Raw genomic sequence first — 18,843 nt, forward strand, 5'->3', positions numbered from 1 at the left:
CACCTGGGGAGCAAGTGATCCATCTCTGCCTCCTTATGACTCCATCACCACAAAGCCAGACTTCAGTGAAAGTAGGGACTGCAGATGCTGGAAGAGCACAGGTCAGGCAGCATACTCAGGCATAAGCCCTTCATCAGGGGCTTATTCCCAAAATATTGATTCTCCTGCTCCTCAGATGCTGCCTGACCTGTGCTTTTCCAGCAGCTCAGCCAAAGCAGCTCAATTTACACAAGAATGAAAGCACCCCAGATTTATCCAAGGCTACAGCCTTGCAAGGTCATATCCATAGAGTCAGATGCACAGCATGGAAACAGACCCTTTTGTCCAAGTCAACTAGATATCCCAAACCAATCAGTCCCACCTGCCAGCACCTGGCCCATATCCCTCCAAACCCTTCCTATTCTTCATTTCCCCATCCACATGCCTCTTAAAGTGTTGCAGTTGTACCAGCCTCCACTTCTTCTGGCAGTTCATTTCATACATGTATCACCTTCTGCATGGAAGAGTTGCCCCTTAGATTTAGGGTGAGGGAAGAGGAGACCTATGCCCTCTAGTTCTGGACTCTCCCACCCCAGGGGGAAGACTGTATTTATCCTATCATTGCCCCTCATGCTTTTATAAAGCTATGTCACCTCTCAGCCTCTGACACTTCAGGGAAAATAGTCAGAGTCTATTCAACCTCTCCCTATCTCAAATCCTTCAACCCTGGCAACATCCTTAAATCTTCTGAACCCTTACAAGTTTCACAACATCCTTTGATGGGAAAGAGACCAGAATGGCACACTTAAAAGTAGTGACCAACCAATGTCCTATATAGCCAATGTGACCTCCCAACTCCTGTACTCTTGCCAATAAAGGAAAGCATACCAAATGCCTTCTTCACTATCCTATCTACCTGCAACTCCACTTTCAAGGAGCTATGAACCTGCACTCCAAGGTCTTTGTTCAACAACACTCCCAAGGACCTTACCGTTAAGTGTACAAGTCCTGCTCAAATGTGTTTTCCCAAAATGCAATACCTCACATTTAAATTAAATTCCATCTGCCACTTCTCAGCCCACTGGCCAATCTGATAGAGATCCTGTTGTAATTGGAAGTAACTTCACTGTCCACTACACCTCCAATTTGAGTCATCTGAAAACTTAACTATACTTGTATAAACAATTTGGATGTGAGTATAAGTGAAAAGCAGTGGACCCAGCACCAACCCTTGTGACAGTACTGGTTGCAGGCCCCTCATCTGAAACACAACTGTCCACCACCCCCTTTACCTTTGAGCCAGTTCAGTATCCAAATGTCTATTTCTCCCTGTATTCCATGAGATTCACCTTGCTAACAAGTATCCCATGGGGAATCTTGTTAAACACCTTACTGAAGTCCTTACTAAGCTGCAAAAATGAACACAATCTAGCCAAGCTATTCCAATACAACTACAGGCATCATTTCAAGTAGAATTTTCACTATACTACTTCCTATTCACAAAAAAGTCAAATCCCAAGCATTCAATTACAGGTGTTATGGACCTGGCCTGACCCCTCAGAACATTAAGCAGGTCGCCCAGACTGTACCTATTTGTTTCAGGTCCTGGGGTGAATTAGCCAGTCCGACTGCCAAGTTAAACAAACAATTTACTTACAAAATTATGGAATGAAATGAACAGAAAAGAGAATAATCAAATAACTTCTAAAAGCCCAGAATCTGGACTTAAATGATGCTGTTTCAAAAATACTTGGAACAGTCACAACATCTTAGCACACAGTAAAAGTGAAAAACACTTACAGGCTTGACTGGAGGACAGAGCTGTACTGCCCGAGCAATCTTTCAGGCATACTGCTGCTGAACTGAATCAAAACTAACCTAAATGAAGGCTAGCTACACAGCTAGCTGGCCGCTCCCCTTTGATTGTACAGTTTGTGCTCAAGATGGGAGAACAAAAGAGGGCCCAATAAACCTTTCAAATCCAGCCTAGTTGGAGCCTGGCCAATTACCCCCTTCTGAAAAAACTCAAGAGCATGGTAACCTTGTAAGAGGAACAGATTCATCACAGGTTGTTCTGTTACAATGCAGATTTCATTAACAAATTCACTAACAATTGACAAATTGGGGACACTGTTTCTAAAGCATGCCAACATTAAGTGTTGTTTCTTAAGTTTTCAATAATGTGGGATTACACAAAAATGCAACCATCTCATTATAGATGAATGAATTGTACCAGCCTATTCAGGAAAGTGGAGGGGAAACAATTTTTGTCTTCACAATAGAAGTGAAGAGTTAGGAACTAAAGCAAATCATGGGAAAAGTGCTGAGAAAACAACGATAAGAGATTGACAAGTTTGACTTGATGCCCTGTGTTTTAAAGCAAGTGGCTACAGAAAGTGCCAAGCATTTGTGGTGACTTTCAGAAACTACACGAATTCCAGGAAGTCCCATTAGAGTGGGGATAAAAAAAAATCAGCCTAATTATTTGAAAAAGGATCAGGCTAATCAATTTAATTTCAATGTTTTTGAAGTGAGACTTCTATCTCAAGTATTCTGCTTAGGCAGAGACAACAAAATCACTGACAGTCAGATGTACAGCATGGAAACAGACCCTTCAGTCCAGGTATCCCAACCCAATCTAGTCCCACCTTTCAGCACTTGGTCCATATCCTTCCAAACCCTTCCTATTCATATACTCATCCAAATGCCTTTTCAATGGTGAAATTGTACCAGCATCTACTTCCTCTGGCAGCTCATTCCATAAACATACCACCCTCTGGAAAAAGTTGCCCCATAGGCCTCATCTTCCCCCTCACCCTAAACTTTATGCCCTTCAGTTCTGGACTCCCCACCCCAGGAGAAAGACTATTTATCCTAACCATGTCCCTCATGATTTTGTAAGGGAAACTCCAGGGAAAACAGCCCCAGCCTGTTCAGCCTCTTCTATAGTCCAAGTCCTCCAACCCCAGCAACATCCTTGTAAATCTTTTCTGAACTCTTTCAAAGGGTCACCTCATCTTTCCGATAGGAAAGAGACCAGAATTGCAAGCAATATTCCAACAGTGGACTAACCAATGTCCTGTACAGCTGCAAAGTGACCTCCCAACTCCTGTACTCAATACAGTGACCAATAAAGGAAAGCATACCAAACTCCTCATTCACTATCCTATCTACCTGTGACTCTGGAAATAGTGTTGTTTGAGGATGCAACGAAGGGTGGATTGGCCAGGATAGGAGGTGGGGGGGGGGGGGGGGGTGGAGAACAGCAGTAAGTGTAACATCTTTAGATTTGCAAAATTTAAAATTCTACACTTCATGTATTCTATTTTGTGGAATAGAGTGATCTAGTATGGATAGAGGATTGAAATAAAACCAACTAGAATTAAAGGAGCCTTATTCATTTTGACAAACTGGAACTACAGGGATCATGCTGGGACCTCAACTAATTCTGAATTGCTACTAATAATTTGATTAAAAGGGACCTTTCATTATATCCAAGTTTTCATACAATAGTGATAGAATCCACAAAGGGAAACAGATGGGTTTAAGTGAATGGGAAAGTAACCAGATGAAACATCATGTGATAAAATGCAATGTCATCAACTTTGGCAGAGATTAGAAAAGCATTGTATTACTGCTGTGATGCAGAGGGATGCCCCCTTATACATGAATCACAGGTACAGAAAGTTAAAGAAAAAATCAAATGGCTTTTATTGTAGGGGGAATGCAGTATGAATAAAACCCAAGTACTACAGATGATGAAAAGCAGAAATACATAGTGCTGGATAAACACTGCAAGACTGGCAGCATCTATGAAAGTAGAAAGTTAACACTTCAAAGTAATTGAGTTGGACTCAATATCAACAGAGTTTCTCTACAGAAGCTAACAAACGAGAATTTTTCTAGTTGTAGAATTTTAGGTGAAGTCTGAACTCCAAGGCAGCATATGGGGTATTACCTTTATTAAAAAAGGAAAGGCAGTTTACAAGCAGGGAAGAGATAATGAAACTCAAACATTGGTTAGACCACAACTATAAATCTTGTGTTCAGTTCTGGAATCCACATGATAGGAGGGATGTGATTGCACCAAAAGGGTGCAGAGGAGATTCACCATAACTTTGGTTATGAGATGATCAGATAGACTTAGTAGTTTTCCCTCAGAAGGGGAGGCTGAAGAGACACATTATTGAAATACATAATTTTGAGTGGCTCAGATAGGAAGAAACCTACCCCTACCCTCTTTGATACAATGACAGTAGAAGAGCAGGCAAGTCTTACTTTATTGGTAGAGAGCACTATTAAGACTGTATCAGACTAGACTTGATATGTTGTCTAGCTAACATCAAATGTTGCAGTTAACCTGAGAATGCAACTGGAGAAAGTTAAGAGATTTACATATGAAATTAGTGAAACTATCATGGTATTCAAACATATGAAAGACTCAGACAACATTTTTCAGTGTATAACTTCAGTTACATCACATTAAACTTTTGCTATAAATTCTGAGCAAGAAAGTGAGGGCTGCAGATCAGAGCTGAAAGTGTTGCTGGAAAAGCGCAGCAGGTCAGGCAGCACCCAAGCCGGAAGGGCTTATGCCCGAAACATCAATTCTCCTGTTCCTTGGATGCTGCCTGACCTGCTGCACTTTTCCAACAACACATTTTCAGCTATAAATTCTGTGTATTGCAAAGGTGTCCTCCACAACCACCTGAAGTAGCAGTGCTCCGAAAACTGCTTCCAATTAAACCTGTTGGACTATAACCTGGTGTTGAGAGATTGTTACATATCTAGACTTGATTACATGTACAGATTGATACAATTTTGCTCTAAATGAGCAAATAGAAAACCAAAAACTTAGTTTTAAAGAGACATCACTACTTTTGTTTAAGTTAGTTACATGGGTCTCACCAGGAGATAAGAATTCAAGAGCAGAAGCACCACAATCATTTCAACCACCCCAATAAAAAAGTTTCAGACCCCTGATCCCCAAAATCAGGGGGAAACTGATCAGTTGCTAGGTTTTTGAAGTGGACCCTGGTAATGTTGCAAACCTTTCCACCCTAAAGGAAAACAAATAAAACACTAAATATTCATGCATGACCAGCCAAACATACCTCAAAAGGACTCAATCTCTCCTCCTGCCCACAGCAGGGAGGGGGAGGGGGGGCAGTGTTAAATCACCAGTCACCTCTCATGAGGGGAAGCCTTATGATCTGATTGGAGTATGGATTCTTTTGGTGGGGGAGGACAGTGTGCACTTCAGAGGAACAGAAGGCTATTTATTCTAAATAATCACTCATAGTAATGACTTAACATGGTACTGCATGTCCTAAGTACACCAACAAACCTTACAGATCACTAATTTAATCATGGCACTGGATCTCAGTGATCTACATCATGATTATAGCTACCTTCTACTTTAGGTGCCTAAGACTGTCAGCAAGACAAAAAAAACAGGTTGGAGACCCACTGTTGTCTCCCTATGTAGGGAGAAACTTTGGGTGTTAATTAAGTGTTGTTGACAAATTGCTGAAAAGACCATTAGCTCTAGCAGCATCTATGGACAGAAGTCAGTTCGCAGGAGGGTCACTCAACCCAAAACATTAACACTGATTTCTCTCCATCCAGATCTGCTGAGCTTTTCCAACAATTTCTATTTTTGTTTGATTTAGAGCATCCACTGCTCAGTTTTTAACTTATTAGTTCACACTTTTTCACAAGTGGTATTGTGGCAACCTCTCTTGGCCAGAAGGGGCAAGTTCAAGTCCCAGATGCTCCAGAAGTGGGCCCACGCCATGTGTCTCCTAATGGATGCAAACATATCTACATTCCAGTTTAGTGTTAACCTTGTGCTTCCTGTTAGTGCAGACTGCACTGCAGCCTGGGATTTGCAGTCCTTCACGTTAGCTGGATGCAGAAAGTCTGCTTAAAACATGAAAAGAGGGACTACAAATAAAAATGGGATCCACCGCACAGAACTTTATGAATCACCGGCTTTAACTTAGCGTTTAGCTATTTAGCCTACACCCTTGACCCACCGCTGCTGAATGCGAAGGGATTAGGAATTGACGAATTTCAAACCCGAACAGGATTAGAGAATGCAATTCCCGGGTGTGAATGATAAAACCCTGTAATTGCAGTGATCTGCTGAAAGAGAGGGAGAGGAAAAAGGCAAGAGAGCTCGTAACTTACAGCTCGGCTCTTGGAGAGCTGTTCCGTGTAAAATGATACATTTTGTTACTTACTTAGCCGACAGCGTATTGATAGACCCTGTGATCAGCATCATCACTGCCAGGCAAATCTGATACTTGGTCCACGCCATGAATAACCAGAAATGTATCAATTCTACATAAAGTCTCAGTGGCTTTTATAGGGAACACCCTTTCCTTCCCTCGTGATCGAGGAACCAGAAATCACATGCTGCAGTCAGCTGAGAGTTTGACACTCAGAACAGCAAAGATGAAGCTTGTGGGCTATTCACTGTTTAACCACTAGGGGTGATTTCATTCCAGTCAGATTTGCTTAGTTTGAGGAGGGTGCAGAGTTCTTTTCAAAACATTTTACCATAAAATATGAGCAAATAGGCTTTTACAGGGGGTTTACTTTTGACTATTGATCTCACTCTTAACATCATTTTGGATGAATATATGTCTAACCAAAGGGAGATAATGTGAGATTATGGAGACAGTGGGAATAACTGGACAGCATATTGAAACCAATAACACAGACATGATGGGATAACTGGCCTCCTGATATCATCCTATGATTCTGATTCTATGATTCCGTAATTCCATGATGTTGACAGTAGTTAAGGCAACAAATGGGCTGCCCAATGTATTTCAGTCTTCTTCCAAGTAAGGGAGTAATCTGACAACATTATATTTGAAATTACTCACAGATAGAGAACCTTGTTACATAATGTTCGTAGCGGTTGAGGGACACCCCCAATTTAAATCTAATCTTAACCATTACATTGATGAGTAGTAATTATACTGCAGCAGTTACATTATTTCACTAATGGATGACTAAACACAGGGCTTTCATTCAATCCGTAGCTTTAAAAAAAAACCTTGTTTTCAGAGGTCAAAGACTTTGTAGAACTGCTTACAGCACAATGCCTCAGCACATCATTGTTTCCTGCTTGCAGTTTATTTTTCATTTTTTCAACCTTACTGAAAAAATGCGTTTTATCTATATTAGTCTTTCACTATAATGAAAGCCAAGCAATATTGTGCACTATCACTGAAGCAAGATTTAACCAGTGGATGATTAGACTCAAAACATACTAATTTAAGAAACTAAAACAATATAAATGAAAGTGAGAACCGTAGAAGAGGTGGTCAATCTTCAGCAAATCGCTAATGCCATTGGTTTTTTTGAACATGATTATTTGTGTTCCAACATTAAATAGAAAAATCAATTATATTAAACACTTGCACAATTATTTTCCTGCCAAAAACAATTCAGTAACTTGCATTTTTTAATGTATTAATAGCATTACTGGCATGCCAGTAATTATCGTCCAAGCCACCTTCTCAAGGGAACCAAAGCAGTCTGTTCCTTGAAGGTACTTCTGCAGTGTTGTTAGGCAGGGAGTCGAAGGCTTTGACCCAGTGATAAGGAAGAAATGTTAATGTATTTCTGGGGCACAAGGTGGGGTAGGGGTGAAGGGGAGGAGGGGGGTCTTATACCTGCTACCATTAACCATCTAGCCGGTGGAGGTTGTGGGATTGAAAGGCACTATGATAGGAGCCTTGGTGAATTGCTGCAGAATATCTTGTAGATGGTACATCTTGCATTCATGGTGTGCCAATGATGGAGAGAGAGAATATTTAGGATAGTAATGGGTTGCCAATCAAATTGACCACTTTGCCCTGGACGATGTGTTGTTCAATCTGTACTCACCAATACAAATGAAAAGCATTCCACCACATACCTTACACTTGTCTTCAGCAAAATGTTGGATTACTTGCCAAAGCTTCTGGCCTAATCTTACAATCACAGTATTACCTGACTAGTCCAATTAACCTTTTAATCAATAGTAATGCCAGGATATTTGTGGTGGGCTTGTGAGGTTAGGGCCAAAGGAAGAAGGTTAGATTTATAATTAACTGGCACCTGCAAAGCCTGAATGTTAGCAGATCTTGCTATACGAAAATATGGGCTGATTTTAAATGGAACTGAAGGCTTTGCAATCTTCAGTAATTATCATGATTTTTGATTTTAAGATGGAAGGAAGGTTCATTGATGAAACAGTTCATGGTCTTGGTTGTTGGAGATCAGTCATCACAGCCCCAGGATATCTCTGCAGGAGTTCCTCAGGATGGTATCCTAGGCATGACCATCTTCAGCTGCTTCATCAATGACCTTCCTTCCATCATATGGTCAGAAGTGGGAATATTCATCAATGATTGAACAATGTTCAGCACCATTCACAACTCCTCAGATACTGAAGCAGTCCAGATTTAAATGAACAAAAGCTGGACAATATCCAGGCTTGGGCTATCAAGTGGCAAGTAACATTCATACCACACAAATGCCAGGCAATGACCATCACCAATAAGAGACAAACAAATCACCACCCTTTGACATTCAATAGTTTAAACACTGAATCCCCTTACTATCAACATTCTGGGAGTTATCATTGACCAGAAATTCAACTGGACTCACTAGATAAGCACAGCAGCTACATGAACAGGTCAGATGTGAGGAATACTGCAGCAAGTAACTCACCTTCTGACTCTCCAAAGCCTGTCCACCATCTGCAAAGCACAAGTCAGGAGTGTGACGAAATATTTCCCACTTGCCTGGATTGGTACAGCTCCAACAACACGCAAGAAACTTGACACCATCCAGGGCAAAGCAGCCCGTTTAATTAGTACTACATCCACATGCACAAGTCCCTCTATCACCAACACTCAGGGGCAGCAGTGTGTACTATTTATAAGCTGCTCTGCAGAAATTCAGTAAAGATCCTCAGTCAGCATCTTCCAAACCCACAACAACTTCCATCTAGAAGGACAAGGGCAGCAGATGTATGGGAACACCATCACTTTCAAGTTCCCCTCCATGCCACTCACCATCCTGACTTGAAAATATATTGCCGTTCCTTCACTGGCACTGAGTAAAAATCCTGGAATTCCCTTTGTAAAGGCATTGTGGGTCAACTTTCAACGGGTAGATGCAGAAATTCAAGAAGGCAGCTCACCACTACCTTCTCAAGGGCAACTATGGATGGGCAATAAATACTGGCCAGCCAGCAATGCCTACATCCCACAAAATGAATAAATTTTAAAAAAGTTCATGATGACTGTGTCTAGGACACTGCCCTGAGGAATGCCTACTTTAATGCATTGGGGCTAAGGTGACTAACCTCAAACAGCCATGACCATCTTCCTCTGCACTGACTATGAATGTAGTCAGGGAAGCTCCATCCCGATTATCATTAGCTCCAACTTTATGAATGCATGTTTGTGCCACAATCCGCCAAACGCTGCCTCAATGTCAAGAATAACCACATCACCTCAGCAATTCTACTATGTCTATGTCGAGGCAAAAGTTGAAATGAGGTTGGAGCCAAGTGGTCCTGACAGAATCCACACTAGACATCAGTGAGGAAGTTATTGCCAAGTAAGAGTCACATGACAGCAGCTTCAATGACACCTTCCACCACTTTTCTAATAGAATGATGGACTCTAATTGTCAGATTGGATTTGCTTCTTTGCTATACAAGATGCACCTAGATATTTTACACACTGACTAGTAGGTGCCATTTTGTAATTGTATTGGAGCAGCTTGCTAGGAGCATGACTAGTTTTCAGAATCACAGCCAAATGTTACTGAACCCTTTTGCATTGCAGTATCCAATGTACACAGCTATAACTTCTGACTGAAGATGGGCACTCTCATCCTAGGCTTCCCCATCAATGAGGATGACAATATGCACAGAACGTCCTCTTCCTGTTAGTTATCAAAGCTGCACTTGACTAAGTGTGGTGGCACAGAACTCTGACAAAACTAGAGTCAACGGGAATCAGGGGGAAGCTCTCCATTGGATGGAGGCATAACAGGCATTAAGGAAGATGGCTGGAGGTCAGTCAACTCAACTCCAGAAGTTCCTCAAGGAAGTGTTCCTCTAGACCTAACCATTTTCAACTGCTTCATCAATGACCTTCTCTCCATCATAAAATCAGAAGTGGCAATGTAGGATGCTGATTGCACAATCATTCACTACTCCTCAGATACTGAAACAGTCCATATCCAAATGCAGCCAGACTTGGATAACATCCAGACTTGGGCTGACAAGTCACAAGTAAAATTTTTTAACAACACAAGCGCCAAACAATTACCATCTCTAACAGTAGAGTCTAACCATTGACTTTACCATTCAACAGCATTACCATCACTGAATCCCTCATTATCAACATCCTGGGATTACAATTGATCAAAAACTGAATTGGACTGTCTAATTTAATGCCACTGGTTCAAAATCCTGGAGCTCCCTCCTTAATGCCAGTGTGGGTATACATCCCTCAAAATGAATATCCTTGCTCGAGAAGATAGCTCACCACACCACCTTCTCAAGAGCAACTTGAGATGGACAATAAATGTTAGCCCAGACAATGATGCCCATACCCCATGAATGCTTAAATGATCTATCAGTCAGGCCCCATGATATAGAGTCATCGAGTCATAGAGATGTACAGCACGGAAACAGACCATTCGGTTCAACTCGTCCATGCTGACCAGATATCCAAACCCAATCTAGTTCCACCTGCCAGCACCTGGCCCATATCCCTCTAAACCCTTCATATTTCATATACCCATTCAGATGCCTTTTAAATGTTGCAATCGTACTAGCTTCCACCATTTCCTCTGGCAGCTCATTCCATACATGTACCACCCTCTGCGTGAAAAAATTGTCCCTTAGATCTCATTTATATCTTTCCCCTCTCACCCAAACCAATGCCCTCTAGTTCTGGACTCTCCCACCCCAGGGAAAAGACTTTGTCTATTTATCCTATCCATGCCCCTTGTGACTTTGTAAATCTCTATAACGTCACCCCTCAGCCTCCGACGCTCCAGGGAAAACAGCCTTAGCCTAGTCAACCTCTCCCTATAGCTCAAACCCTCCAAACCTGGTAACATCCTCGTAAACCTTGGGGTGCTGCTGATTGGATGTGCCAGGGACCACGGTGGTCAAAAAAGAGGTGACTTTTCCTGCTTGGGGAGCCGTTCGCTTGGGCACAAGCTGCCAGAAATGATAAAAGGAAAATTTACAATAAAAACACAAAATGCTGAAGAAAGCCAATAAGTCCAACATCATCTGTGAGAGTAGAGAAAAACAGATTTGATGTGTTAAGTCCTAAGACTTAAGTGAAGAGAGCTGGAAAATTATAGTTTTTGTGCTGTTGACAAATGAAGAGGTGTGAGTGGAAGCAAAATGTTCATGCCCGAGCTTGTTGAACTCAATATTGAGTCCTGAAGGCTCTAAAATACCTAAGAGGAAAATGAGATGTCATTCATTCAGCCTGCATTGAGTTTCATTGGAATTCTGCAGGCAGGGTGAGGGTGCAAATGTTAGTATGGGAGTAAGGTGGTTTATTGAAATAGGAAGAAACTAGAAATTGGAGTCAGTGTAAAGGGCTAAGGAGAGGTCATTGTGTCATGCAGCATAGAAACAGACCTTTCAGCCCAACATGTCTCTGCCAACCAACAGGCACTAAACGACACTAATCTAATTTACTTGTACTTGGTCTACAGTGCCCTGGCATTTTATGTGCTGGTCCAAATGCTTCTTACATGTTGTAATAGTACTATCCTATTATCCTCTCATGCTATCCTCTTCATATTGCTACCTCTGGCTGAAAAACATTTTTCTTAGATCTCTTCTAAACCATTTATTCCGCATCTTAAACTTATTCCCCGCTCGACCTAGACATGTCTACCTTGTGGAAGAGATTCTCACGATCTACTCTACCTATGCATAATTCTGTACCCCACAATCAGATACGCTCTCAGCCTCCTCTGCTCCAAGGAAAGCAAACCCAGTCTATCCCGTATCTCTTATAGCTGAGACCTTTCATCCCAAGCAACATCCTGTTAAATCTCCTCTGCATCCGCTTCAGTGCAATCACCAGCTTCTGATCATGTGGCAACCAGAACTGCACACAATATTTCATGTGTGGCCTAACCAATGTTTATAAAGTTATCACAAGGTTTTCTTGCTCCTTTATTCATTTCCTTACTCCTGTATTTTGTGTCAAAAAGTGTGGTGCTGAAAAAGCACAGCAGTGTGGGCGGCACGGTGGCACAGTGGTTAGGACTGCTGCCTCACGCGCCAGAGACCCGGGTTCAATTCCCGACTCAGGCGACTGACTGTGTGGAGTTTGCACGTTCTCCCCGTGTCTGCGTGGGTTTCCTCCGGGTGCTCCAGTTTCCTCCCACAGTCCAAAGATGTGCAGGTCAGGTTAATTGGCCATGCTAAATTACCCATAGTGTTAGGTAAAGGGGTAAATGTAGGAGAATGGGTGGGTTGCGCTTCGGCGGGTCGGTTGGACTTGTTGGGCTGAAGGGCCTGTTTCCACACTGTAAGTAATCTAATCTAATCTAATTTAGTCAGGCAATATCCAAGGGGCAGGAGAGTCAACGTTTCGGGCATAAACCCTTCATCAGGAATGTGGAAGGGGAAGGGGGGGTGAGAGATCAATAGGGGTGGAGGTGGGGGCGGGGGCAAGGTAGGTGGGATGGTGATAGGTGGAATCATGTGGAGAGTGACTGTGATAGGTCAGTAAGGAGAGTGGAGCGGATAGGTGGGAAGGAAGATGGACATGTAGGACAGTTCAACAGGGCAGTGCCAAGTTGGAGGGTTAGATCTGGGATGAGGTGGGGGTAGGGGAGATTTGGAAACTGGCGAAGTTAATACTGATGCCATGTGGTTGAAGGGTCCCAAGGCAGAAGGTGAAGCATTATTCCTCCAGTTGGCGGGTGACTTTGATTTGGCAGTGGAGGAAGCCCAGGTTTGCATGGCCTTGGGGAGTTGAAGTGTCTGGCTACAGGACAGTAGGGTTGTTTGGTGCATGCAGACCAGAGATGTTCCCTGAACTGCTCCGCGAGTTGGCATTCTGTCTCCCTGATGTAGAGGAGACCACACCAAGAGCAATGGATGCAATAAATAAGGTGGGTGGATATGCAGGAAAATCTCTGCATGATTGCAATGATCCTTTAGCGCACTGGATGGAGGTGAGGGGAGAAGTGTGGGTACAGGTTTCAAGTGTGGTGTCAAGGGAAGGCGTCAGGCGTAGAGGGTGGGTTGGAGAGGAGCGTGGACGTAATGAGGGAGTCGTGGAGGGAATGTTCTCTGCGGAACGTAGATAGGGATGGGAAGGGAAATATATCTTTGGTGGTGGGGTCTGACCATTGGTGATGAAAATGGCAGAGGATAATGCACTGTATTTATGCTCTGGCTAATGAAGGTAAGCATTCCATATGCCTTCTTCACCACCCTGTCTACCTTCAGGGACCTGTGGACTTGTACACCAATGTCCCTTTGTTCCCCTAGGGAACATTGTGCATACCCTTCCCTTGTTAGATCTCCCAAATTGCATCACCTCACATTTAACAGGATTAAATTCCACCTGCCATTGCTCTGCTCAATTTACCACTGATCAATATCAGATTGTAGCCTGAGACTACCCTCCTCACTATCAACAATACCACCAGTTTTCATGTTATCTGCAAATTTACTAATTATACCTTCTACATTCTTGTACAAGTTGTTTATGTCCATAATAAACCAGAAAGGTCCCAGTATTGATCTGGTGAAAACTGCTTTTCACAGCTTCCAATTGTAAAAACATCCATCTACCTTTTGCCTTCTATTTGTAACCAGTTTTGGATCCAGTTTGGCCGATTTTCCTTGGATCCCATAAGTTCTTATCTTTTGGACCATCCTTTCAAGGCCTCACTGAGGTCCATGTATCAACTGCACTACCCTCATTAATATATTTAGTCACCTTTTCAAAAAACTCAATTAAATTAGTCAGGCAGGATCTCTCTCTAACAAATTTGTACTAACCATCCCTGCCTGTCTTTCAGAACATTTTCTGATAATATCCCTATCACTGACATCAGACTAACTGGTCTGCAACTGCCTGGCTTATCCCTGCTGCTCTTGAACAAAGAAACCACATTAACTATTCTCCACAGAGTATTCAACAAAACATTTACCTCATCAAAACAGTCACCTCAACAAAACAGTCACCTCAACAAAACAGTCACATTTGGAGATCATGAGGGACCAAGGGAGTTATTTGTCTGTGGAACCAAGGACATTATAGGGCATTAAATGGGCATTTCAAGTCAGTCTTCACTCAGGTTAAGGAGCATGTAGGTACTGAATTTGGGGAGAGGAATTATGATGTTCTTGAGCTGATTGACATAGGGAGCGAGTGGGGTTTGGAAGACTTAAAGGTGAACAATCCCCGGGTCATAGAGTCATAGAGTCATTGAGATGTACAGTGCAGAAACAGACCCATTCAGTCCAGCTCGTCTATGTCAACCAAATATCCCAACCTAATTACGTTAGATTCCCCTCAAGTGTGGAAACAGGCCCTTCAGCCCAAGAAGTCCACACCGACCCTCTGAAGAGTTACCCACCCAGACCCATTTCCCTCTGATTAATGCACCTAACACTATGGGCACTTTAGCATGGCCAATTCACCTGGCCTGCACATCTTTGGACTGTGGGATGAAACCGGAGCACCTGGAGGAAACCCACGCAGACATGGGGAGAATGTGCAAACTCCACACAGGTAGTCACCTGAGGCAGGAATTGAACCCAGGTTCCTGGCACTGTGAGGTAGCAGTGCTAACCACTGAGCCACCATGCCACCCCAATCTAGTCCTATTTGCCAGCACTTGGCCCATATCTCTCTAAACCCTTCCTATTCATATACCCATCCAAATGCCTTTAAATGTTGCAATTGTACCAGCCTCCACCACTTCCTCTGGCAGCTCATTTCATACATGCACCACCCTCTGCGTAAAAATGTTGCCCCTTAGGTCCCTTTTATATCCTTCCCCTCTCGCCCTAAACTTATGCCCTCTATTGTGGACTCCCGCATTTACCCTATTCATGCCTCTCATGATTTTATTAATCTCTGTGAGGTCACCTGTCAGCCTTCGACGCTCCAGGGAAAACAGCCCAGCCTGTTCATCCTCTCCCTATAGCTCAAATCCTCCAAACCTGGCAACATCCTTGTAAGTCTTTTCTGAATCCTTTCAAGTTTCACAACATCCTTCCTATAGGAAGGAGACCAGAATTGCACAAAATATTCCAGCAGTGACCTAATCAACATCCTGTACAGCCGCAATATGACCTCCCAAATCTTGTACTCAATACTCTGACCAATAAAGGAAAGCATACCAAATGTCTACTTCACTATCCTATCTATCTGCAACTCTACTTTCAAGGAGCTGTGAACCTGCACTCCAAGGTGTCTTTGTTCAACACTCCCTCGGACCTTACCATTAAGTGTATAAGTCCTGATAAGATTTGTTTTCCCAAAATGAGGCACCCTGCATTTATCTAAATGGGTGATATCTCAGGCTATTGTGGGAGGTAAGGGAAGAAATTACAAATACTGTAAATCAAAATTTTTAATCTCTCTTTGTCTGCAGGGCAGGTGCCAGAGGACTAGAGGATAGCTAATGTGGTTTCATTTTCAAGAAGGGTGGTAGGGCTGAACAGGAAATTCCATACCAGTCTCACATTAGTGGTAGGAAATCTACTGGAGAAAATTCTGAAGGAAATAATCAATCTCCACTTGGACAGACAAAGAGTGATCAGGGATAGTCAGAATGGCTGTCAGAGGGAAGTCATGACTAACATGTTTGAATGAATTTTTGGAGGAGGTATCAGGTGTGTAGATGAGAGTAGTGCAGTTGATGTAGTTTATCCGGAATTCCGGAAAGATTTTGGAAAGGTTCTACACAGGAGACGGTTAAAGAAGGTAAAAGCACTTGGGATCCATGGTACTGTGAGATATTGTGTTTTGAGATATTATGTCATAGGTTATCTTTATTAACTCACTCACTAGCTCACTATATTCACTAATACCAAGTTCCTGTTCATTCAATCATAACCCTTTACAAATCTGTTATTTACTATAACACGGTTTCATTCATTCATGCATAAAACTGTGGTTCTACAGTATCCAAATTTAAAAACAATCCTTTCAAGCTCATTAGTGCATTTTCACAGCTTATCAGCCCTTGTTTCAAGCAGTGCTTACCTCTGAATAAGTGCAGCATACAGAATAATACCATCCCCATCAAGTCTCCATGAAACATTATAATATTAATCAGCACATACCAACCATCTCCTGGACCTGAATAGATTACGTCCCTGTTAAATACCTTTTAACTAGGCCATTATCCCTTTACGAAACTAACTGACAAAACAGTGCTTGCATGAAATTGCTTGAATGAAAGAAACTCATACCGACAAATTGTTAAATAAATCTCACAACCCAGCTGCAATAATCAGTTTAATATCATTTATCCTTTTATTAAGTACAGGTACAATTTTTAATTTACTTAGACATATAGGCCTAGCATTTTTATCAATACTTACTAACCTAAAAGACAAAAGGACTAGCACCTCCAAATCATGCAAGCAGACCGGACAGACGTCCCATCAGAAGTAGCAGCCAGCACTTAGCACAGGTTTCAACCCAACTCTTGATTCCCAGGACAGAAGCCCTTCAAACATTTGTACACTAGAGATAAAAAATGTAACACCATAATAACGGAATTTTAATATATTTAAGAACTATGTATAAAGGGGCTCTTGTAAGAACTGTATTTGGGGATTCTATTGTGGCCTCGAGCTTGTGCTGTCATTGCTGAATAAAAGGGCCATTCACTGGTTCTGGTCATTATTTGAACATGATCCACCAGTACCTTGCCAAGTTGGATCCAAATTTGGCTTAGTGATAGGAGACAGAGTGTGATAGTTAGAAGGCTGTTTGTGTGACAGTGTCCAGTAGTGTACACAGGGATCAGTGCTGAGGCCCTTATTGTTCATCTGAATAATATTGATGAAAATGCTGGGGGAGGGGGGGGGGGAATGATAAGTATGTTTGCAGATGAACAAAATTTGGCCGGGTGGTTGACAGTGAGGAACAAGGTGTTAGGTTATAAGAAGATATAGAAGGATTGGTCAGATAGACAGATCACTGGAAGATGGAATTTAACCCTAAAAACATGTGAGGTGATTCGTTTTGGGAGAAGTAACAAGAGGAAGGAATACTCAATGAATGGCAGGAAACTAGGAAGCTCAGAGGAGCAGGAGAACCTTGGAGTTGTCCACAGACTACTGAAGGCAGTAGATTCCTGATGAAGGGCTTTTGCGCAAAACGTAGATTTTTCCTGCTCCTCGGATGCTGCCTGACTGGCTGTGCTTTTCCAGCACCACAATCTCGACTCTGATCTCCAGCATCTGCAGTCCTCATGTTCTCCTAGTTGATTTGAACCTTACTGCGAAGCCTCTTGTAAGGATGTCTACCTTGAAGAAGTTTTCCTCTCTCTAAAAGGATCTCAGTATTCCTAATGAAGGGCTTATGCCCGAAACATCAATTCTCCTGCTCCTCGGATGCTGCCTGACCTGCTGTGCTTTTCCAGCACCGCACTCTTGACTACTTGAAGGCATTAGGACAGGTTAAGGTGATGGATAAGGTGGCAAATGCAACACTTGCCGATATTGTAAGATACAAATGTAATGTTGACATTGTACAAAACTTTTGTTAGGCCACAACTGGAATACTTTATGCAGTTTTAGTTGCCACACTATAAGAAGGATATGGTTGCATTGGAGGGAGTGCAGAGGAGATTCACCAGGATGTTGCGATTCAAGCATTTTAGTTAAGAAGAGAGGTTGGCTAGTCTCGGGTTGTTTTCTTTAGAGCAGGGAAGGCTGAGAGGATCCTGATTGAGGAGTATAAAATCATGAGGGGCATGGAATATTGTGTGCAATTCTGGTCTCCTTCCTATCGGAAAGATGTTGTGAAACTTGAGAAGGCTCAGAAAAGATTTACGAGGATGTTGCCAGGGTTGGAGGATTTGAGCTATTGGGAGAGTTGAATAGACTGGTGTTGTTTTCCCTGGAACATTGGAGGCTGAGGGGTGACCTTATAGAGGTTTATAAAATCATGAGGGGCATGGATAGGATAAATCGACAAAGTCTCTTCCCTTGGGTGGGGGAGTCCAGAATTAGAGGGCATAGATTGAGGGTGAGAGGGGAAAGATATAAAAGAGACCTAAGGGACAACTTTTTCACGCAGAGGGTGGTGTGTGTTTGGAATGAGCTCCCCAAGGAAGTGGTGGATTGCAACATTTAGAAGGCATCAGGATGGGTATATGAATAGGAAGGGTTTGGAGGGATATGGCCACGTACTGGCAGGTAGGACTAAATTGGGATATCTGGTCGGCATGGACAAGTTGGACCGAAGGGTCTGTTTCCGTGCTGTATGTCTCTATGACTCTACGAACATAGTGAATAGGAAGCGGCTGTTCCCCTTAGTTAAAGGGTCAATAATGAAAAGGCATAATTTTAGGGTGAAGGGCAAGAGTTTTAGAGGTGATTTGAGGAAAGGTTTCTTCACCCAGAGGTTGACAGGAACTTAGAATGCACTACCTGAGAGGGTGGTAAAGGCAGGAAACCTTACAATTTTTATAAAGTATGTGGATGAGCTCTCTAAATGTCATAATATGCAAAGCTGTAGCCAAAGTGCTGATAAGTGGCATTAGTGTAAATAAGATGATGCAGAAGGCCTCCTCTGTGCCGTATGACTCCAAGGAACT

The 18,843-nt window shown here is 42.6% G+C and overlaps 1 protein-coding gene across 1 annotated transcript in view; it reads right to left on the reverse strand.

Moving 5' to 3' along the window:
- Positions 1-6,366, reverse strand: part of slc35f6 (solute carrier family 35 member F6) — a 43,236-nt gene extending 36,870 nt beyond the window's left edge. Inside the window, exon 1 of the mRNA XM_043685142.2 lies at positions 6,225-6,366. Within this exon, the coding sequence (XP_043541077.1) occupies positions 6,225-6,301 (77 nt within the window). The 5' untranslated portion in view covers positions 6,302-6,366. The remainder of the gene's footprint in view (positions 1-6,224) is intronic.
- Positions 6,367-18,843: the final 12,477 nt, after the last annotated feature.

Source organism: Chiloscyllium plagiosum, unplaced genomic scaffold (assembly GCF_037043375.1).
Source record: "Chiloscyllium plagiosum isolate Xiang-an unplaced genomic scaffold, Cpla_swu_hap1 HiC_scaffold_3, whole genome shotgun sequence".
Taxonomy (NCBI): domain Eukaryota; kingdom Metazoa; phylum Chordata; class Chondrichthyes; order Orectolobiformes; family Hemiscylliidae; genus Chiloscyllium; species Chiloscyllium plagiosum.